At 40.2% G+C, this 23,289-nt stretch overlaps 1 protein-coding gene across 1 annotated transcript in view; it reads left to right on the top strand.

The window, feature by feature from the left end:
* Nucleotides 1-23,289, top strand: part of SIPA1L2 (signal-induced proliferation-associated 1 like 2) — a 231,342-nt gene that overhangs the window by 163,525 nt on the left and 44,528 nt on the right. Inside the window, exons 8-11 of the mRNA XM_011935710.1 lie at nt 654-1,230; nt 4,858-5,132; nt 19,532-19,789; nt 21,690-21,773. Of these exons, the coding sequence (XP_011791100.1) occupies nt 654-1,230; nt 4,858-5,132; nt 19,532-19,789; nt 21,690-21,773 (1,194 nt within the window). The remainder of the gene's footprint in view (nt 1-653; nt 1,231-4,857; nt 5,133-19,531; nt 19,790-21,689; nt 21,774-23,289) is intronic.

Raw genomic sequence — 23,289 nt, 5'->3', positions numbered from 1 at the left:
CAGAGTTATAGAGTGCCAACCTGCTTATTCCACATGCTATGGATGTGTTACCCCCATGTTAGTTTGGTAGCACTGCTGTACTAATACCACAGGCTAGGTGGCTTAAGCAGCAGACTTTTGTTTTCTCAGAGTTCTGGAGGCTGGAAGTCTAAGATCAAGGTGTCAGCGAGGGTTGGTTTCTCCTGAGGCCTCTCCCCTTGGCTAATGGATGGCCGTCTTTTCCTTGTGTCTTCACATGGTCTTCTTTCTGTGTGCATACATCCCTGGTATCTCTTTATAAGCCCAAATTTTCTCGTCTTATAAGGACACCAGTCTGTTGGATTAGGGCCCACCCTAATGACTTCACTGTAACTCAGTCACCTCCTTAAGCCTTTCTCCAGATAGCGTCACATTCCCGGGAACTATGGGTTATCTTGTCAACATGTGGATTTTGAGAGGGACAGAATTCAGCCCATTATACCTCCTGTCTGTAAAGTTTTAAAACATTTTGCTTAAACAACAACAACAACAAACCCTGGGTATCTAGAAATTAGGAGAACAAGCCTGTAGAATAGACCAGTTAAGTTGAAAGTGTGTATATATGCCACATTCGGGAAGATACACATTATGGTATCACAGCTTATCTCATTTTGTTTCCATTTTTACTTCCTCAGTGTTGGAGTTTCCAGATCAAAAGATGTGCCACCATTTGGCCCACCGATTCCCAAAGGTGTAACTTTTCCAAAGTCAGCTGTGTTCCGGGACTTCCTTTTAGCCAAAGTAATCAATGCAGAAAATGCAGCCCATAAATCGGAAAAGTTTCGAGCAATGGCCACTCGAACGAGGCAAGAGTACTTGAAAGATCTGGCGGAGAACTTTGTCACAACCGCCACTGTGGATACCTCTGTGAAGTTCAGCTTCATTACACTGGGTGCAAAGAAAAAAGAGAAAGTAAAGCCAAGGAAGGATGCCCACTTGTTCAGCATTGGAGCCATCATGTGGCATGTGATAGCACGGGACTTCGGCCAGTCTGCTGACATTGAATGTCTTCTCGGGATTTCCAATGAGTTCATCATGTTGATTGAAAAGGATTCCAAGAATGTTGTATTTAACTGTTCCTGCAGGGATGTTATTGGGTGGACATCTGGATTAATGAGTATCAAAGTGTTTTATGAAAGAGGAGAATGTGTCCTCCTGTCCTCGGTAGACAACTGTGCTGAAGATATCAGGGAAATTGTTCAGCGATTAGTAGTAAGTACATGTTTTCTATTTTCCCTTATGTTTTCAATTCCAGATTCAAAATAACTTTCACTGGGGAAATCCTACCATGATTATAGCAATTAGGGAATGCATTACTATTTCTTACAGATACAGAGCTTAATTTTAAATGCTGGGTCCTTTTGAGGAGTTGTTGAATACATGAACAGTGGAGAAGCAACCATCATAAATTGATTGGAAAAGTTAAGCCAACCTGCAGAAGAGAACCTTGAGATGTATTTTAGTAGCATTTGAAGGAAAAACAGAATTATCTGGGTAGAATGTCTGTTTATGGAGGCTGACATAACATACCTTCCCAGTGGGTAATTAACAGCAGAATTGCTGTTGAGTGTATGAGTGATGAGTCCTATTTGCATTTTCAACCCTGCATGTTTATACAGCAGGTATTTTTGTGTAATGTGCCAGATTAAATATATTATTAATCTTAGAGCCACTGTTTCTTAAGGCTTCCTTGTTTTTCAGAATTACACATTAATTTAGAAAGGCTTTTAAAAAGTCAGACTTAAAAAAGATTTTTGTGTATGTGATTTTTAGTGCAAAACCCTTATATTTTATCCATGGTGTTCAGTAGTCATATTTCTGCTCCCAAGTTTAACAAAGTAAGAATTAGATTTTAGTTTGAGCATATAAAATAAAGTAGTAAGAATATATCAAACTATTTCCAGTTTTTATTTTTGGTAATATAAGAAAAAAACATGCTTTGACAGTAGAATTTCTTGTGTGTATATCTTCCCCCAAAAGGGATGTTTTTTTTTTTTTAATTAGAAAAGGTTTAGTTCACTTATGGATCATGAAAAAAGGAGAAATTATATCCATTCCTTGTCCCCTTTCCTCCCACCAAATATAAATTACCCTTTTGTTGTTACAGACCATGTATAAGAGAAGGTAAAATCAGGGCAGTGTCTGCTGGCCTCGGAAAAGTAATTTCATTATTTGTGGAGACTGTTTACAGTAAAGGGCCTCAGTATGTTCAACAGTATTATCAGGTATATGTTTGCAAGCCTAGATAAGAGGTTTGGGGTGATTAAGTAAATGATTAAATGCCTAGAGAATTGACTTGAGTTATACTGATGAGTCTCTGGATGCATTGTGCTTTTGCTAATTACAAATACTTCTTTTCAGCATATCCACCAAATCATTATAATCTGTGCTTCTGAAAATACAACACAAATACCACTTCACCAACCACGAAAATGTACTTTCCCTGGATATTTACACAGGGGCTCTTATACATTTGCTATTCCATGGACCCCATCCTATTTTGCTAGAAAAGTGTATTGTCAGTGTGACCAAGATGCACAATATTACAAATCTATTTTAAGAATTATATTCTGTGTCTAGGATGATGTGCAACATGAGCTGTTGGAAACAAGCCAAACCAAAGACTGTTGAAGGGATTAGATCGTAAGGGTTGGTACAGGGTGGTAGTAACAGAAATGGGAAGAAAGAGAAGAATGCAGTCATCGTGGAGATGTTGGAAATGCCTGCCCGTTTGGCAGGTGGTTAACTCAGTGTCCATTCTCAGGTGGTGGAAGGTGGAACTAAAGGTGTCCGTCTTGCAGGTAACAGTACAGGAGAGAAATGAGAGTTTGTTCCTAGAAGGCCAGTCAGGGTTCACTTCCCAGATGTGCACCCCGTGCAGTTGCTCAGGGACCCGCTCTCAGAAGAGTTCGTGCTTGACTGAATACTCTGCCATTGCCATCTTGAAATTCTTCATAATTTTTTCATAAGGAGCCTTGCATTTTGACTTTTCATGGGGCCCCACAAATTACATAGCCAGTCCTGGCTAGGAGACTACAGTTTTCATGTGATAATTGGGTCCATGGAGGAAGTCCAAATACATGGAGAACACTTTCCTTCAGACTTTGGGGATGTGAGGAAGCAATAAACAGAGGGGATAAAGAAATAGCAAAAAGACAAAGTAGGGGAGATGGCAGGTGACTGGAGAAAATGAGCAGAAGAGCCAGAGCTGGAGGACTCTGGAAAGGCTCAGCCAATAACTCTTCAGCCTGATACATGGATGATAAGTTTCACCTGATAATCGCATTGATAGTTGAAAGAAGGCTGGGTACATGTTACGCGTCTTTTGATAGGATTGCTTAGAACAAAGTTGAAAGAGAACAAAATGTATTTGTGTTGTGCGTATTACAGAACTACTTCTTCAAGTTTTAAGTTACTTCAGTTCATGACTTTAGAAACGTCAATATTCTAAAACGTCGCCACTAACTAAAACCAGCAATCCCCTTTCCACATTTTGCTGAGTCGTGAACTGTCATGGCTGTCTGGGAAAAGCTGATTGGCATTGTGTGCACTTGTGGTTACCATGGAAACATCAGACATAGTGGTGATACATGAACCAGCCCCAGTCCCGCAGCTGTACTTACTGTCATAGGTCTTATTAAATAGGTATCTGTGTATTCAGAGCATGTTTCATAGAAATAGAGCGTTCCTTAAACTGAAACTTCATACATTGCCTCTGGGCTTTTGGGGATAGGAGTATGATACCTCCCAACTTGAAATTCCCACAGATAGGTGATGTCATAGTCATCAGATGATATTTAATGAGCCCATGTTTTTCTTTCATTGCATGTAAACTATGCTCAGTGAGTGCTTTTGAAGACTGCATTAGTGGTGCTTTAATGTACCAAGTGGGATGCAAACCACCATTCTTCTTTCATGTTCCTTTTTGTGGGACTGCTGTTGACTCTCTCTCACTCTTGAATAAGGTACATACACTGGGGCTTCCAGTGCTTGGGGCTGTCCTCAGCCCCAGGAGAGACAGGCCCAGTGGAGGAGAGGCAGCCCATAGGCACAGAGGGTCTCTCTGCTGCCTGCCAGAGCACCATCCTGCACACTTGTCTTGTGAACAGATGGCCAAGGAGTCTGGCTGGCCTGCCCCCACCGAGGATCTGAATGGTCCTCACCACTCGGGCAAGCACAAGACAAGGACCCTCGGGGACAGAACACTCCACAGTATGTCCCCAGGGCTGGTGCGCAGAGAACATTTAGAGTTTTCTTAAAGCTCTGACTTTCTGCATTTGCCCTTCCTGAACCTCAGAGTGGGCTCTTAAGCGTTAGCTTTCGAGTGTTTTGGGGTGTTTTTCTTTAACTTGTCTAATGATTTTTAGGGCTTGCTGACTGAAACTTGTAATGGTCTCCAAAATCTTTACGTTTTACATTACAAAAATCCATCTAGAACAATGGAATTTATATGCTTAAAAGCCAAGTCACTTGATGACACAATAAAAGAAAAAGGGGAATTCTCTCAGTCCATCTGAAGCTCCCAAGCTCTGGGTCAGTGACATCTAAGAAAGCAGGACACCTGTATCAAGAACATATATGACTTAGAATGAAGAGTGAAACCATTGTTGTGCTTCTATTATTTTCTTTGCACTTGATGCTGATGTTAATTGTGATCAGCTCTGAACTTAAATATGTCCTCGTCTTGTCACTTGGACACTTTAAGGAAAAGGCAGAGAGAGACAGGCTGTGAGGGCCCAAGGGAGAGGGCTGGCATGGAGGCCCATACGTGCACCTTTGGTAGAGCCCCATGACAGCTTGGGCAGGAAGGGCATCTCTAACAGTCTCCTTCCCCTTTAGATAGTGACGAGAGGCTGCGAGACTGTGGAAATGACCCTGAGGAGGAATGGGCTGGGCCAGCTTGGCTTCCATGTGAATTTTGAAGGAATTGTCGCAGATGTGGAACCTTTTGGCTTTGCCTGGAAGGCTGGCCTTCGCCAAGGGAGCCGCCTCGTGGAGATCTGCAAAGTCGCCGTGGCCACTCTGACGCACGAGCAGATGATCGACCTGCTCCGCACTTCTGTGACTGTGAAGGTGGTCATCATCCAGCCCCACGACGACGGCTCCCCCCGAAGGTAAGGCGTGCCAGGCCCAAGTAATGCTCACTCCTCCTTCGCCTCTGTAGCAGGTGGCTGTCCTCACTGCCCCTGCAAGGTCCTCAGAAAATGCAGTCAGGTGCATCTTGGTACAATGTTGTTGCGATGTCTCTCATTCAAGGAATTGAAAAGGAGCTTTAAAATATGTAATAAATGATAAAAAGTAATTTTCTTAGCAATTTATTGGGACATTGACTACATAAAAGCTGAGCTATTCTGAACTAACAGGAAGAGCACCTGCCTGGTTCCCCTGGACCAGTCAGACTTATATCTAAGAGGAAATAGTTCTGCATCACAGCTCAGCCTTGAACACATTAAATAACCGTTCAGTTAGAATTTCCTCCCATAACATGAAGCCATTGATTATTTAAAAAATATTTAATAAACCAATACTTGTAGGTATGAAAGAATGTTGGAACAGCGCATGTACTCTGTGTGGTGAATACTCCATTCTCAAGTGGAGCTTGAGAGATGTTGTACTGGTTCAGGGTGTTGTCATAAACTGTCAGGAGAAAGATGAAAAGGAATGGCTAGACCTGGAAGGTTCAGAGGCAGATAGCTGGAGGGCTGGGATAAGAATGGGGTTAGAAAGCAATACTCTTCCATTGCTAATAGAAAATAATCATGCCCAACATAAAATATTAGGCCAAAAGGAAAAATAATGCTAATTAAGAAGGAGCCATTCATTCAGGCTGTGGCCCACTACTTGTGGTAATGCATGACTGGTGGTAGTATCTAGAGCACCTTCCCTCTGTCTTCATTCCCAAATGGAGTTCCAACAGGCAGCCTTAAGAGCTCTGGCTTGTGAGAGACTAAGTATGCTTGGAATCCAGGAATTTGCTGTGTGGCCTGGGGCAATTCACACACTCTCTCTAAGTCTCACTTACTCTCTATAAGATGGGATGATTATATTGCCTACCTCCTACGATTTCAATGAAGATGAAATAAAATAATGTATGTAAAGCACGTAGAACTTTTTAGCATAATTACCCCACACATTTAATTTAAAAAAATAAAACTTTAGGCTGGACCCTATGGCTCACACCTGTAATCCCAGCACTTTGGGAGGTCGAGGTGGGCAGATTGCTTGAGCCCAGGAGTTTCAGACCAGCCTGGGCAACATGGCAAAACCCCATCTCTTCAAAAAATACAAAAATTAGCCAGGTGCAGTGGTGTGCACCTGTAGTCCCAGCTACTCAGAAGGGGATCCCTTGAGCCTGGGAGGTCAAGGCTGCAGTGTGCTGAGATCGTGCCACTGCACTCCAGCATGGGTGACAGAGTGAGACTGCATCTCAAGTAATAATAATAAATAAAACTTTAGCATATTCATTTTAATTTCTTTCATATTAAAAAAGAAATTCTTATTATCCAAAGATAGTAGGCTTGTTGGGTCTACTTTCTGGACTTACTAACCTAGGTCATGCTCTCTCCTTTCTCTATCTCCTTTCTTCATCCTTTAAGCCAGCACTCTCCATTTGCACTTCTACAATGATCTGTGTCTGTACTGTTCAGAGCAGTAGCCACAAACCACAAGTGGCTATTACGTACATGAACTATAGTGCAACTTAGGAAACGAATTTTTCCTTTTAATTAATTTATATTTCACTGGCCACATGTTGCTAGTGGCTGCCGTATTGGATAGATCAGCTAAACCATGATCTCCTTTTAGGAAAAAAAGCTGCTTACACTGTCTTCCTCTATGGTTAATGTGCAAAATCTTGCAAAAATTTTGAGAATTTTTAGAGAAATTTTTAGAATTTAGAGAAAAAAAAATCTTTCTCTATTAGTTATCTTACCATTTGCCTCCAGCCTCACTTTCTGTGACCTTGTTTCCTGTGTTTGCCCAGTATGTTTATAAAATAAGGATTTAAGAAACTAAGATTTTTGTGTAGAGTATCAGTCCCATGTGAAGATGTTTCTTATTGCCTTGCTTGATTCTGCCTGGTTGAATCTGTTTTTTCAGAGTCCCATGAGTCACATGTACTACTATAAGTCCAAAGAAAATAAAAAATTAATTCATTAAAAATGGATCTTGGAAATAGCAAAAGGCAAACCCTTAAGACCTTAAAAGCTAAAGTACTGTATATGTAAAAATCTTGTAAATTTTCCAGCATTTGTTAGAAATTTTTTCATACAGTAAGATTTCTGTCTTCCTTAGTAGAAATATAGATTTTTAATGCTTATGATAAGAATCAGTCTTTTATCTGCCTTTGTATCCTTTATCTGTCCTAGCAGCCGATTACTGTAGAATTGGACAAAAATGTTACCATGAGCTTCCTTTGGGTTAAAAAATAACATTTCTTGCCTATTTTTAGTTTTAGTCTACTGTTAGTAAGAAATTTTTAAAGCTTTCAAGAGATCTGTTTAATAAAAATGGTAAAGTTGTCATTATATTTGGTATTTTGAAATATAATTTAGGAGAATAGAATTTTCTACAAAATATTGAACTGTTTTTCAGCTAAAACAAACAAAAACTACAATTTAAAAGTTCCAGCAGCTGTTATCTTTTTATCCAAGGACATGTTTTTCCTCTAAGGAGTCAGTTATCTGCCTTGGTCTCTACATAATTAATTATTTGTTTTAAATGCAAATTCTCTTATTGGAACTAGGCAAGATATTTATTTAAAGATTTTGCCCTTGCTTCCTAGGAGTCTCATTAATGTCATTCCCTAAACATACAGGGTTTTTTTTTTTCCCAATTAATCTGTAATAACTGTCTTTTAACCTTAGCCAGAAGGATTAGAATTAGCTATTTGCCTAGTAGCAACGTTCCAGAATTGGCATACCCATCATCCACATTACTGCAAGTCGTGAAGGCTTTAAGCCTAGCCTGTATCATTTAAAACTCTTTCAATTCGGTTTTCCAATTTTCTGTGAATCTGAATTTGTAAATTTTTAAATCCATATTTTTGTTAGTTTTGATTTGTTTTCTGCCTGCAACTGTCTGGGTGCCCTGATAAAAGTACTTGGTATTGTCAGACAACCTCTCATAACCAGACACCACCCTTGCAATACCAGCCCTTTGCTTTAGACCGCAAGTGTAAGTATGAAATGTCATTTTCAGTTTCACCCTTGCAATCAGCATGTTTAGCCTTCTGTATTATTAGATTTGTTAAGAAACTATAGAGGAGGGACTAAGGGGAAATGGGTAGCACTTCACTCATTTTAAAATTTAAAATACAAACCCTTTAAACCAAACAACCTTTAGTACCTTTAACTGTATAGTAACATATACCAGGATGTGCCTGAAACTAAAGCTATACATTTGACTTGCAGCATGGAAAATGACCTCCGTCTTTCTCAAACTGGCTCTTAGTGCTTGTCAGGGAGGAGGAATATTTAAATGGACATGTATATGTATGTGTGTGTTTCTGTGTGTATGTGTGTATATATACATATACATTTTTTAAAGTAGTTTTTAACATAAACACTATGAAGACTACAAAAATGGCCAAATCAAGGAATTATGAGATATTTTAGTCTCATAAATGTTGTGAAAAATGCTTCGGTTCATTTTTGCCATTTATCAACTCCCATTTTTTCCTACCAGGATATCACTGAGGACATCATTTGACATGGGAACCCAGCTGCTCCTGTGGGCAACATGAGTGGCCTGTCATTTAATAGACAGTGTCTCTTGTCCTCAGGTCAAAAGGTGTTTGGTTTTGACTCAGAAGCTGCTGGATTAAATGCAGTCTTTAGTAGGAAAAGTGTTTATTAATATGTTGAATCCAAAGCCACCTGCGTTTTGAATTCCCAGAAAAGTATTTATGTTCAATCTAAAGCCACCTGTGTTTTGAAGTCCCATTTGCCAGCCTAAGGGAGGTGACAGTCTAACTTGTCCCTCAGCTTGAAAGGAAGTCAGAGCCATTTTTAGTTTTCCTTGTGGATTTGCAGGGAACGCTGAGCAGGGAGAATCCCCCTTGAGGGACACTTACTGACTGATCTCATGCTGGGATTGGATCCTGGAGTGAATTCATATACATTGGGAATGAGTGGCAAGAAGCAGTTTGGGAATAGCACTCTTCAAATGGAAATGAGGTTTGAAAGGGGAACCACGGTGTTTCTCAAGCAGACAGTCTCTGTGGCAAAGATGAAGAGTTGCTCAGGCCAGAAATGCTTAATTAAGATCTTTCTTGTTTTGCAAGGGATAATTGACAGCCACTGGTATGGCCCAGCCTCTGGCCTTCAGAGGTGACTGACATTCTATCAGTGTCATTTGAAGGAAAGCAAGTCAGCCTAAAAGGCGGATATGAAGGAAGTAACAACTCATCAGAATTATGCATGAGTTGTTATATGATGTGAGTGAATTTAGTAAATATGTCCAATAAATATGGAAATGAAATTCCTTGCTACGGTGCATCTGTTTTGTGTGAATGTTTTCATACTTTGTTGATACACTATCCAGAGCATTTTTTATATAATGCAAAACAGTGGAAATTTTCTCATGTTATCATGAGTCTACATTATTATTCTCTCATCATTCTATAAAATTAAAACTTTATGTTCTCATCTCCTGTTTTGCTGTCTATTGCCTAATCATTCAACCCCCTGAAGTATGCAGAGAGGAGAATATGGAAATAGAAGGAAAACTCAATTTTGTCAGTTTAACAGTTTTTATTTTTGTATGATATCTACACACATACATATATAAAATAAATGGTAGGCTGAAATCTGGACTCAAATGAGCTTGCTTTTTAAAAATTTTTTTTCCATGCTTTATTCCATTTATTATTCATTACAAAGCAGACTTCTTTTTCTTTCCAGCTTTTACGTTCAAGGGGTACATGTGCAGGTGTGTTATGTGGGTAAATTACGTGTCTTGGGAGTTGGGTGTACAGATGATTTTGTCACCCAGGTAATCAGCAAAGTTCCCAGCAGGTAATTTTTCCATCCCCACCCTTCTCTCACCCTTCACCCTCAAGTAGGCCCCAGTGTCTATTGTTCCTTTCTTTGTGTCCATGTGTACTCAATGTTTAACTCCTGCTTGTAAGCAAGAACATGGCAGCATTTGGTTTTCTGTTCCCATGTTAATTTGCTTAGGATAATGGCCTCCAGCTCCACCCGTGTTGCAGCAAAAGACATGGTTTCAATTCTTTTTTGTGGCTGTGTAGTATTTTTTCTTTATCCAGACCACTGTTGAACATCTAGGTGGATTCCATGTCTTTGTTGTTACAGTGCTGCAGAGAACATGTGCGTGCATGTGTCTCAAGTGAGCTTTTGTATTAGAGTTCCAACTTATTTGCATGGGTAATAAAAATTAGTTATGTCTGGTATTGTCTTATGGACCCTCCAGGAATGAATTTTGATGTGAAATGTGAAAACAATACAGAACAAAGGTAACCTAAAGTACAATCACTATTCTGAGTCCTCTGGCCAGTTCCTCCAATATAACATTCAGATTGTTCTCTCACTCCCTAAAGTAAGAACATAGGATTATAGAATTGAAGGTTGATTGCCTTGCATTCACTCATTCACTCATTCACTCATTCATTCATTCATTCACTCACTCACTCTTAACTAGCTTGTGCCAGGAACTGTGCTGAGCACTAGGGCTTTTAAAACGATAGGACAGATGTAATCTGACTTTCAAGTACTCCTTTTTGTCTTTCTGGCTTTCTAAAATGCCATAAGACTTATTCATATTTTAGCTATTTAAAAGTGATTTTTCTCAAACTATAGCAACAACTTACTGCTTAATAATAAATGTCTCAAAGTAGTGTAGAAAATGCTGTCACCCTCTCCAATTAATAATCTACACTTTAGTGCCCCCGTGTTTTTTCATTTTGAATGCTGGGATATTACCATCACAGTAAGAGGAATGCATAGGGTGGCAGTAAAGCATGAGCATTGTGTTAGACCAGTAACCATCTCATGCTTGACTGGTTACACCGTGGCTACCATAGTGGACAGCCATTGGATGTTCTCCCCCATAGAAATACAATCTTCAGAAATCAGGCATCAGATAGCTAGCTATTGAGATCTTCTCTGTATAATTTTGAAGTATTACAGTGCAATGTTGTTCCTGCTCTCAAGCTTTCTAAGAAACAAAGCAGTTGATTTTGATAAGAACATGCTGAGCTTCTGTCTAGTGCTCTGACAGGTACTGGGAATACAAAGACACCATCTGCCCCTGTGTCTGCTTCTCGTGAGGGAGGAAAAGGATGGAAGGAAGCTGATGAATTAGTCAGTGCCAGATAGCCTCACTTCCTTTTTCATACGACACCTTTTCGATTCCTGACCTTTATAAGAGGGCTTGGTCAAGTGTGATTATGGTCCAGATGTCTCTCTTTCTACCTATTCTGGGTATCTCTCTCTCTGTAAATTAAGGAATTTGTTGAAAAGCGAATTACTATTTCATTTAGTGCCTATTTCAGGTATGACACTGCCCTAACCTTTACAGTAAGTTATACTATGTGGTTATCTCCCTGTTGGAAGCCTTTGATTTTTTTATGTACCAGAAAGACTTTGTGATTCAAGTGAATGAGCATCAATTACCCCTATCACCTTGTTGGATAATTTGGAGTTTTTTAGCTATTAGCAGGCTATTAGCAAAACAGGCATTAAAATGATTAAAATATCAGTGATTACTTTAATCCCTAGGGCTATAAAAGAATTCTTTTACAAAATGCATAATATTTAAAAAACATTTAATTTGTTTTAGAGGATCGGCTTTTGTTTCCAAAGATTCTTTTAGCACCTACTGAAAAATATGACATAGCATAGGCTGCATTAACTGTTCTTTGATGGTTTTCTTAAAAAAAAAAAAAAAATAGCCATGTGTTTTAGGAAGAGTCCTGAACTTAGAGTCAGAGGACCTGAGTTCTTTTGTGAACCCTATCTCTGATTAACTGTATCATCTTTCCAACCTCTCTGGCCCTTCTTCTGAAAAATGTAGATTTTCTTTGTACCTCACAAATTTTTGTGAAAGTCAAATGATGTACGTGGAATACTATAAAGTGCTACACATGCTAAGGTGGTGGATTGGAATTAAAGGATAGCATTGCAGTACTTTGTAAGGCTTTTCCTTAGATCACTGGATTCACTTAAAGGTTCTCTGTGATGCAGCCAAGTAAAGTAAAACCAATAGGGAATTTCAGAGTCCAGTAAATGCAAGTTCCAGTCATGAGATTAGGTGAAGCTGTGTCTGCACAGTCTATGGTACCTGGTCCAACTAACTGTTCAACTGCCCTCTCTTTTTTTGATAAGAATATACATTCCTCCCTTTGAACTTCCTTGGTTCTCTAGGTTTTTTGGTTTTGTTTTGCTGCTCATGATTCCCTTAGGACTCTTCCCCTTTCTTAGTTTCGAAGTAGTGTAATACAAAGTCATGTGTCCTACTTTTATGTAAGATGAAAAGAATAAAATAATAGGATAATGATATATTGTTCTACAGATGAATGTAGATGAAGGGAATTTTACAGCTCTAAAGATTTTTTCAATTTGAAAGTTAAACTTTAAAATTCCAGAACTCTAAACATCTGTTATCTAGAACTTTCATAAAATTGTATGTGCCTTTTGCAGTTTAATGTTGGTTTCCCCCTTTTTGGAGAAACAGAAAGTAATAATGTCTATTTGTAATGAACTTCTTTCTTTTGAAGCTGTCACTTGAGGAAGTTTACATATTTTGTGTAATTTAATCTTGTTGCACCCTCTGCTGTTACTATTCTATTTTCAAGAGGAGGGTCTAAGAGTTCATCACATTTCTAAGCTACACATAGTCATGTCTGGGTTTTGAGCCTAGAGCTCAAACTCTGTCTTTAATGGAGACAGTTTGGTGTCTAGGGTTCCTGTTGGGAACAAATAGAAAAAACTGTATGGCTTGACTGGACTCAAACAGTGATGGTCTTGACGGTCAGCCTGCAGAGTTTGAAGCCTTGATTTAGAACCAAGTCCATACCCTGGCCTGCAGGGATTCTACCTTCCTGTGTCCAAATTGTTGATGGTAAATGGAAGCTTCTTCCGAGAAACTCAGAGTGTCATTGGAAAGGAATGAGCCTGGGTGGGTAGATGCCATCTTGGGCGCCTTCCTGGATGCTCTGAAGTTGAGGGGTCCATACACTACAGTACTTGGCAGTGACTGTGGTATCTGTTAACTGTGAGCAAGATTGGACACCCCCTCTTTGCTGATCATGTTCAGGAAGCCAGGAAGTGGTGGCAGCTGTAACCAAGAAGTCTTCTGGTGGAAAGTTTAGCTTTAGGCATCAGGAAGCAGGAGAGAAAGCCCATGAGTATGAATATGAATAAGTTAATGAGTGTCCCTTTTACAGGATTAAGCCATCCCAGGAAGTCCATGATTGTGAGTTCAGAAGGATAAGTAGTACTGTTTTTAGAATATACCAGTAAAATATAAGATCCTCTGAGGATGCCATCTAATGGAATTACCTGTTATTCTTAGTTTGAGAATGCCACATTTTTAACTAACTAGCACATTTTCAATGACCTTCTTGGTCTACAGAATGTTTTGCCTTCCAGCATATGTTTTTGAGTGAGAAGAGAAAATAGACTCAGAAAAGTTATTGGCTAGAGAAGAAATGTGAAAAATTGCACTTATTTTTAACCCTGAAGCTGAGTTTGTATTGATCCCTACGTAGTGTGGTAATTAGGAGCATAAGTCGATGATGTGTACATTTGTTATGAAGCAAAGAGGAAATCAATATGCATACATAAAAGTGATCCCACAGCCTTATCTTGAGGTTTTTTAGTATCTCTTATTGGCAAGCAAACTGTAAGGCATGTGCCAGAAGCTAGAAATGCAATTTCCATCCTTTGACTTGATTTGGGATGTCGAGAGGAAGCCAAGTGTATGTATCAATGAGGTCTGAATTTTTCTACTGTAGCAGGAAAGCAAAAGTCTTTTCTTCAAGAATGTTGCAGTTACACACAGGTTGAGCAGCTTGCTTTTTTAACAAATGTCTTTTTGTGCTAGGTCTTTGGGCATTTGGTCTGTTGGGGTTTCAGTTAGCCTTTATTTAACTCATGGAACTATTTGCCATGTGCCCCATCCATAGCAGCCCCGAGTTTGACACTCCAGATGTGCCGGGGTGTCGTGCCTGGTGTCCTGTGCTAAAACCCCTCAAGAGGGAGAGACGATGCGTGCCAAGGGGGACGCAGATCCATTTCTGATGGGCACTGCAGCACGAGGACCTCTCCAGGCTCATTTGTCATTCTTTTATGCCTTTTCCCATTTCCCTAAGCATTGGTTGAATTTTCCCTATGCATCCTTTAAGGAATTTCTCGTACATATGGAACAGAACTGAGTTTGACTAGGTTTGATGATCACTTATAACAGTAGTACTAATTTGGTATCTTAGTCATAGAAGTAAACAAAGCAAAAGCTAGTTCACAAGAGTATTACTGTAAAAGTGTCACATAATAACAAAATTAGTTTTGATTTTAAAATAAAACCATTCTTTTGAGAATAGCTAAATTTTATTAGGGCAAAAGGATGCCCGTTCTTATTATTTTAAAAGACCTTTCCTATATGACTTTCTGCACAAGGTTGGGGATAAAATCATTCCACCCAGATTCTCTCTTCAACTTAATAGATTGCACAGACTTTTGCCAGCACTCTCTCAAAATATGAGTCATGATTATGCATTTATATTACATGTTTCCTTCCAACCCTCAAGCTAAATTATAGTGTCTTATAAAGACTACAGTCTATGGGCATGAATTAAGTAGGCCACACTACTCAGCCATCTGTCTTCTCTTTCTTTTTCCTCTTAAAAACCATACCAAACAAACTTGAAGGCCAAACAAGCACTGGAAATGCAAAGTTGCCTTTTGGTTCACAAGATTCAAGGTTCACATTCCTTTCACTCAACACATAACTCCAGGATCTTTAACTTCGATGGTAGTCAGTTACAGTTCCTGATGCGCACTACTCAGGCAGCTGGAACCTGTGAGACACCAAAGCCTGGTGTTCACCTGAACATCCAGTGACCCTTAGATCATTGGTTTGAGTGGAAGACGTGAGTAGGTTTTCTTGATGTTTTATTATCTACTATCATATCTTACCTTTGATTTCTGCTTAGGTCTTTGGGTATGGGGATGAATCAGTAGCCCTAGGGATGTGGTATCTGAATAAACAGAAAACGCTTGGAAACCATATACATCCATGAACAAAACTTGTAGAGCCTTGGCATTTTATAAGAAAATAATGCAACCCAATGTAATTTGCAATTTACTCAGTTTGACCAATAATGTAACTATTAAACTCAGTAAATCCAGAGTAACTTAAACTAAATAAGAGAGGAGAATTTTACTTTCAGGAAGGGAAACAGAGTTAAAATAAAGGGTAAGAACTAACGTTTACTGATGCACAGAGAAATCACTATCTCATGTTCTATAAACAGGTGTAGGATTTCTTTAGGAGGGCGTATTCAGTCCACTCTGCTCTATTAACGCTACCATCAAAGGATAGCGCTACCATCAATTTGGTTTCCCAAGTCAAAAGTTAGGATGTTGTTTTTTATTTTTTTCTCCTTCTCTGTCCCAAGCTCCAAGCATTATGGATTTGACAAGTTAGAAATCACTTTCACCCAGAATTTTACAAGCATTTCCTTTGTTATATTTTGTACCTTCTGGTATTGTTCTTGAGAAGAATGGAACTATTCCACGCCCAGGTCCTTAAACACTTAGGCTCCCACCCACCCCGTCCCCAGAACCATAGGCTTACTTCCTTAACCCAGGAGTCTGAATTCCTCAATGATGTATTTTCATGTGGACCATTTTTTATTCATTGAGCTGGGTACTCTCTGGACCTTTTAATTCGGTTTTACATATCTTTTAGTTCTAAAAATGTTCGTATACTATTTCTTAATAATTTCTCCCCTTTTTTTTCTCCTCTTTTGTGATAGCTCTGTCTGGTAGTTGTTGGACTTTTTGAATTGAACTTCAGTTTTCTTAAGTTTTTCTCTCTCATAACTGTTTTGAGAGAGTTTCTCAGTTTCCCTTCCAGCTGTCTTATTGGATTTTTTAATGTTTAATTTTAACTCTCATAAGTTCCTCCTCTTCTTCAGCAATCTAGTTGCTCCATGAGCTTCACTGCAGCGTGATTGGATGGTTTACATCTGCTTGTCTTTTCTCTAGAGAACCATCTTCTTGGATCTCTGTGGGGTGGTGAGCATTCTGAGGCCAAGTTTGGAGGAAGAAGTGACCCTGGGTCTCACCTCTGCCTTAGGCTTGTCGTTTTCATCCCTGTTCTCTGTACCTCACGCCCTTGACTCTGCATCTTTTCTGTTCTCTAAAAACCACTGCTCTTGCCCACCGTGGTAGAGGATTGGTTACTGCCTGACAAGGCCAGGCACTGTGTGGACCCCAGGGCCTAGGGCTGAACTCCCGTTCCTTCTTTCTAAGTAACTTTTATGCCTAAATCTCCCTTTTCACTTGGCCTTCTGCAGTGCTTGGTGCTTCCCATCCCTGCACCATTTTGGGGTTCTCAAGGACAGTGAGTGATCTTCCTTCCTACTGATATTTCCTCTGCACACCTTCCTCTGCTCTGCTAAACCATAACCTTTCTTCGTTCACCTCCAACTTTACATCCTGTGTATTAGAGTTTCAGGGATCTCCAAATTCAGCTGGCAGTTGAGGTTGTTTCTGTTTCGCGTCCTCCCTGTCCTCCTTGTTCTGTTGTGATGATTTTCAGAAAAGGCTGAAACTTTTACTATACCATGGTGACAGGGAATTCTGCTTTTTAAGAGTGATCCCTTGTTCTAGTATATTTCTCAAAGGGCAAATATTAGTAAGTGTTGTTGTTGTTGTTGACGACTCTGGAATGTCTAGGCAGAGGCACTGGCTTGGGATGCTGACTGCTTTGCCAACAGGGTAAATTGAAATGATTTGCCCAGCACTCAAAGTTGAGACTTATCTAGTCTTCCCGTGTCCTTGCCAAATTGCACCAATTAGCTTTGCGGGCTGACTTTGGTCAAGTTAACAGTACGCTTTGTACTGTGCAGTTGGTAGGAACCTTAGGGATAGCTGACTTAAATCGTATATTTTAGGCTAAAGAGTCTTAAGTACCTGACTAATCACTTGAGCATATGGGAAAGCTGTCTAGCAGGTGACCTTTTAGGAAGCTGTGATACCTGTTTGAGAGAGTAACTATGTAACTCAAAGTTACCATAATGGACACTCAGGTTTTCACATAATGGACACTCAGGTTTTCCCTGAATTGTGATGGCTTTTACTAATTGTGCTTTTCACTTCTTTCAGACGCAATTAGAAAGTGATTTGTAACTCTGATTCCTGATTATGTTAATATAACTATAATTTAAAATATCTGCTCAGATTATATACGTGAAGTATTTTTAATCTATTAAAGCTTATTTATCACCCATGTTCAATGTTCTTGATTCTACATATGCATATTAGTTAAAGATATGATCAGTTCTGTCCTAGAAGTTTGCTAATTACCTGGAAAGACAGAATTTATGTATGAAATGCCTGACAGCAATATCCGTCAACTAACCAGAGCCCAAAACCACGATATTGGATCATACTGATCCATCTTGGTTGAAAATAGACAAGGCCCCCATAGCCAAGAACAGGGTTATTGCATGCACTTGCATGGCTTGTGTCAGAAAGGTGCCTTCCTGCAGTGGTGAGGGACCACCGAAGTTCAGCCATTCTCTGCGCAGGGGCCTGTATCTCTCAGGGCATCTGTGCAGAGCACACACCTGTTTTAAATTTTACCATGGCTTGCCATCCTTTGCACTCTGCAGCACAATCAGCAAATCTTATGGAAAAGGCGAGATTTGGGTCAAACTGGGAGATATGATTGCCAGGAGGCATGGCTGGAACAGATCAGCCAGCTGGGGTTAGATGGACAACATGCAGAGAGCTGTGGCAGGCCAGGTTCCTCCACAGGGGGCTGTCAAATAGAAAGATTTTATCTGGATTTTCCAGTAGCCATATTAAAAGAAGTAAAAAGAAGCAGGTGAAATTATTTTTAGTAATATATTTTAACCTTATATCTTCAAAATACTATCATCTCAACATCCAAAAAATGTTAAACGATTATTAGTTTACATTATTTTATGTATTATGTCTTTGAAATTTGGAGTACATTTCATACTTACAGCATATCTCAAATCAGATGCTAAATTTTATCGTGAGTACTTGCTGTTTATATTTCATAAAATTTAAAGTTGAAAACATAGATTCACATACCCAAGTTATTCTAAACACTTAAAAAATGAATCAGAGTATCAGTTTTTAAAGTTAAATTAATGAAAATGAAATCACTGTGTTCCTCCAAACACAAGCCCATTTCCGGTGCTCGGAGGACTCTGAGTGGCTCTCTGAGCCACCTCTGGCGTCTGCTGTGTGGGCAATGTGACTATGGAGGGACTGGGGGCAAGACAGTGCTAGGCACATAGTGTGCCTGAAAGACATTAAGGAGACATTGAAGTTTTCAGGAAGATAAATCTCATACAAAGTTTGTAATAAGGAGGAACTACAGCCAGAGAAAGATAGAGAAACCTTAGAATCCACCAACTCCCATATGTTGAACACAGACATGGCCTAGTTCTTTTGGTCACTAAGACTGGTTATGCTGCATTTAACCAAAGACTTTCTTGAAGAATAAAGCATCAGACAAAAGGAAGCTTTTCTCTTTCTGTTTAATAAGATTTTTTCTACAACTTTATTGAGGTGTGGTTGATGCATAATGAACTGCATGTATACAAAGCATACATTTGATGAGTTTGGGCCCATGTGTGAAATAGTCACCACAAGCAACATAATGGACATTTCCATCATCCCTAAAAGTGATGAACATTTGCTTAGAGGGTCTTATTTCTACAGTCCTTGGGAGTGAATGTGAGGACCAGAGGCCCAGTCTTGGTCCTGCTGAGTAACTGTGAACAAGGTGTTTAATGTCTCTGGACTTTCGATTTCTAATTACCGGAGATAGTACTTGCTATCTCCAGAAATATATTTAAAATATTTAACCTACAAGTCTTGGAGGCCTCGGCTGTGCCAGGTGTTAATTTTTTTTGGTTGTGTATTGGGGGTCTTGGGACAGCAGCTCCTTACGCTCTGGTAGTTGAACATTTTAATAACCGTACAGCTGTATTAGCAGGTTACCAGCATAGATGATGTGTGTGGCTGCACAGCAGCCAGGAAAAAAGCCACAAACAGCCTTTCTAATTTCTAGACGCAGTCATTGCTGGCAGAAGAGGAATTGAATAGTGTGGGAATGTGGTTTTATTATAGGTGAGATGCTCCTAAGGGTGGATCGCTCTGCATCATTGACTTGGAGCTGGGAGAGGCACACACCACGTGATGTGTGTTGATGGGCCCAGCTGTGAGTAAGCCATGCTGACGGCTCAGCTGCGAGCTTCCCTTCTCACCATCTCTTCTTGGCCCAACAGAGGGTGTTCAGAGCTCTGCCGGATCCCCATGGTGGAATATAAACTCGACAGCGAGGGCACCCCCTGCGAGTATAAAACCCCCTTCAGGAGGAACACCACGTGGCACCGGGTGCCCACTCCTGCCCTGCAGCCCCTCTCTAGAGCTTCCCCCATCCCCGGCACGCCCGACCGGCTGCCATGCCAACAGCTGCTCCAGCAGGCCCAGGCTGCCATTCCTCGAAGCACCTCCTTCGACCGGAAGCTGCCCGATGGCACGAGGTAATGCTGGTTCCGTTTCCTCAAGGGCGGCCCTTGTAAATCACTGGGGTGAGAACTTGACATTGTAGGGAGGGTTTTTCGTAATCACTTCTGAGTTAGCTTGTTCACAACAAGTTGGCAAGCAAGGTAGCAGGGCAGGCCCCAGACACAGTGGCGCCTGAGGTCAGGCACTCTCCTGGGCCCAGGATGGTGCTAGTAAAATGCAGATTCTGCCCACCAGGGCCACAGCTTTTCCTCTTCATCTGGTAGCCTTCCTCCATGTCCACTGGCTCTCTTCCCCAAGATGGGAAAGGTACCCCAGAAACTATTCTGCTGGAGCCTCTAGAAAAGTGTGAACAGGTTTGAGCATAAATAAAACAAAACTGAACAATCAGTGCTTAAATATCATCGTAATGTGAGTAATACTTTAAGAGGTTCTAAGCTCGTTAGGACTTCCTCTTTGCTTTTCTCCTTTTAAGCAAAGTGAGTTGAGTTTAAAATTATTTTTTCAAAGAAAGAATGCATACACTTGTTTAAAAGTTAAATCCAATACCATTAGAAGCTGGTGAGGGTTTTCCGATGCCGAATTTGCATAGATCATTTTAACAAAGCAAAATAATAAATTGCTTATTGTTGTTAATTCCTACTCCTTTTATTCTAACTTTATGTAACATATAGGCCACAGTAATGCCATGAGTTTTCTCAATTATGACATGTCAGGCTCTGGTCTGATAGACCATGGCCTGAGAGCCAGGCTGGAATCACAGCTCTAACTTACTTGATGTACTGTAGCCATGGGCCTGGTGCTCATCCTCTGTGAACCTTCAGTTTCTTCATCTGATGAACCGCATCAGGAAGTTTGGAGGACTGAGTGGGTCAATGTATGTAAACTGCTTAGAACTGGGCCTGGCACTTAGTAAGTTTACGTAACTGTTAACCAGAACTAATTGATAAGCTTATATAAATATTAACCAGAATTAATTGATAAGCTTATATAAATATTAACCAGAATTAATTGATAAAACTCGTGGTCATCCTCTCCCTTCTCCAATTTTTTATTCTTTCCAGAGTGAATGCAGGGGAGTTGTTAATTTAATTTAACATTCAGTCATCTTGGCTCTGTGTCTCCTAACTCAAAAGTCTGCTGAGTTTATAACTTTCCCATATTCAAAGAAATATACATAGATAGCGCTAGTAAAAGGGGCAACATGTAGAAGGAAGGGGGTCTGAAGAACCTCCCTTATTTAAGTAAATTTAAATAATCATAGTTTAAAGTAAATTATATTAAATTAAAATTTACTTAAAGTAAAATTAAATAATTCTAATTTAAGTAAATTATAGGAAAAAACCAGAAGTATTCTAGTAGCAAAAGGGAAACTTGGCAAGCACGTCTTCATCAAGTGAGTTTTCATGAGTATTTTTCATTTTTGCATGTCTGAAAAAAAGATAAATAGGATTACATTCAAGAGATGTGTGAAAATAAATGGTTTTGCCAAATTTAGGTTTTTCTTTTTGCATAAGTTTTAAGTATAGAACTAAAACGTGACTTGTTTTAAATTTCTCATAATAAGAATTAGTAATGTTTTCATAATTCTGTATTCTCGGGAATTGTATTGCTGTTCTTCTGTATTTCTCTGGGAGGGAATCATTATCTGTGCTTTAAATCTTTAGACAGTGAAGGCTTGTCCTGTCATACCTCTTTCCTAGGACAAATTGCCAATCATAAACCACCTGATATCCCCTGGCATCACCGATTCTTAGTTTATTTTTCCATGATTTATTCTGTTTCACATGGCAATATGTTTTTCTTCCTTTTCCTTGTCATTCCCAAAATAAATTTATTTGTGAAACAAAACAGGCCAGGTCAAGGGGCTTGGCAGATAGTTCAGTGCCGTGTTAATGACTGTGCTCAACCTTTCAGAAGCTCGCCCAGCAACCAGTCATCCTCCAGCGACCCTGGACCCGGCGGGAGCGGACCCTGGAGACCACACGTGGGCTATGACGGGTACCACTCATTTTTTCCTTAGTTATCCACTGGGAAGAACCTGTTTCTGTGACTCATTCAAAAGCATTTACTGTGTGCCTGCTGTACCCGGGGCCATTTGGGGAATATAATAATGCCAGACATGCTTTTAATAAGTGACTTGTCCGGGTTGGAAAGCTCATTATTTCTATATAGGTGGTGCTCACTTGTCTAGTTCTCAGCCTGCTTTTTTCGTTTTTGATGAGGAAAGGTTTTCAGAACATGAAAATTAAGGATGTGAGGGCTTAATTGCCCCCTGACTTAAATTGCTGATGAGGCAATGCCGCTCAAAATCAGAGAAGTGGGTTTAGCATTTGGCTTTTTTGCTTCCTGTCTGAGAAGCACTGGGAGGTTGCCCCAGCACACCTAGCTGAGAGCTGCCCTTTGTAGTATCCATACAGTCCCCAGGAGGCAACAGCTCAGGCAAAGCCTGAGAACTTCCGTGAACAAAGACACCGAATTGACCAATCCCACCACCTCTGGGAAGAGAAGAGAGAGCGTGGCGCCAGGGTGCACCCCTGAGGAGCGCCAGGTCTGCCGGGGCTACTGTGACTTGGTGCTGCTTTGGGTTGGAGTTAGGAGCTGGTCACACTGATTGAGAGGAGACAATGGCCGGTCAGTGGGAAGGACTCCACTCGGAGGAGCAGCTTACACCACTGCTCTGGCAGGTGCATGTGGAAATCTCTCTCCATTTGTAGTCTGAGTTATACGTGTTCCTTCCCTTAGATGATAGATGGAGTTTTTAAAGGTTGTATGTCAAGCAACTTTCTAAATTGCATTGCATTTTAAGAGAAGAGAGGTTTTGATGTTGGCTTTTTTGGTTTTCTTTTTTGTATACACAGTAAAACCTTTTCTGGCTTTTTTTGTAAATCAAGGTCTTCAACCAGAATTCTGTAAATAAGGATCACTTTGTAATGTGAATAAGTTTTCTTCTACTTATTTCTTTCATATTTGGGGTTTTCATAAAACAAAGTCTACTTGGATGTAGTCTAGAGTTAATCTTTTTCCTCTTTTTTTTTTTTTTTCTTTTGAGATGGAGTCTCAGTCTGTCGCCCAGGCTGGAGTGCAATGGCATGATCTCAGCTTACTGCAACCTCCGCCTCTGGGGTTCAAGCAATTCTCCTTCCTCAGCCTCCTGAGTAGCTGGGATTACAGGTGCACGCCACCACGCCTGGCTAATTTTTGTATTTTTAGTAGACACAAGGCTTCACCATGTTAGCCAGGCTGGTCTCCAACTCCTGACCTAGAGATCTGCCCACCTTGGCCTCCCGAAGTGCTGGGATTACAGGCAGGAGCCACCACACCTGGCCCTTTCTTTTTCTTAAGAAAAATTTAATGTAAAGATATGTCAGTGCCGTGTATTCTAAGCATAACGTAAAAATGCAACCTCCTCTTTAGCTTGCAGGTACATGTCTGATCCTGGACAGTCCTTCAGCCTCTCCTGGTTTCAGCAGCCCTTCTTTATCTGTAAATGGCTATCATCCAGCTGCTTTTTCTG

This window comes from Colobus angolensis, unplaced genomic scaffold (genome assembly GCF_000951035.1).
Source record: "Colobus angolensis palliatus isolate OR3802 unplaced genomic scaffold, Cang.pa_1.0 Scaffold148, whole genome shotgun sequence".
NCBI lineage: Eukaryota > Metazoa > Chordata > Mammalia > Primates > Cercopithecidae > Colobus > Colobus angolensis.
The sequence above is the reverse complement of the archived record's forward strand: the minus strand, read 5'-3'. Positions and strand labels throughout refer to the sequence as shown.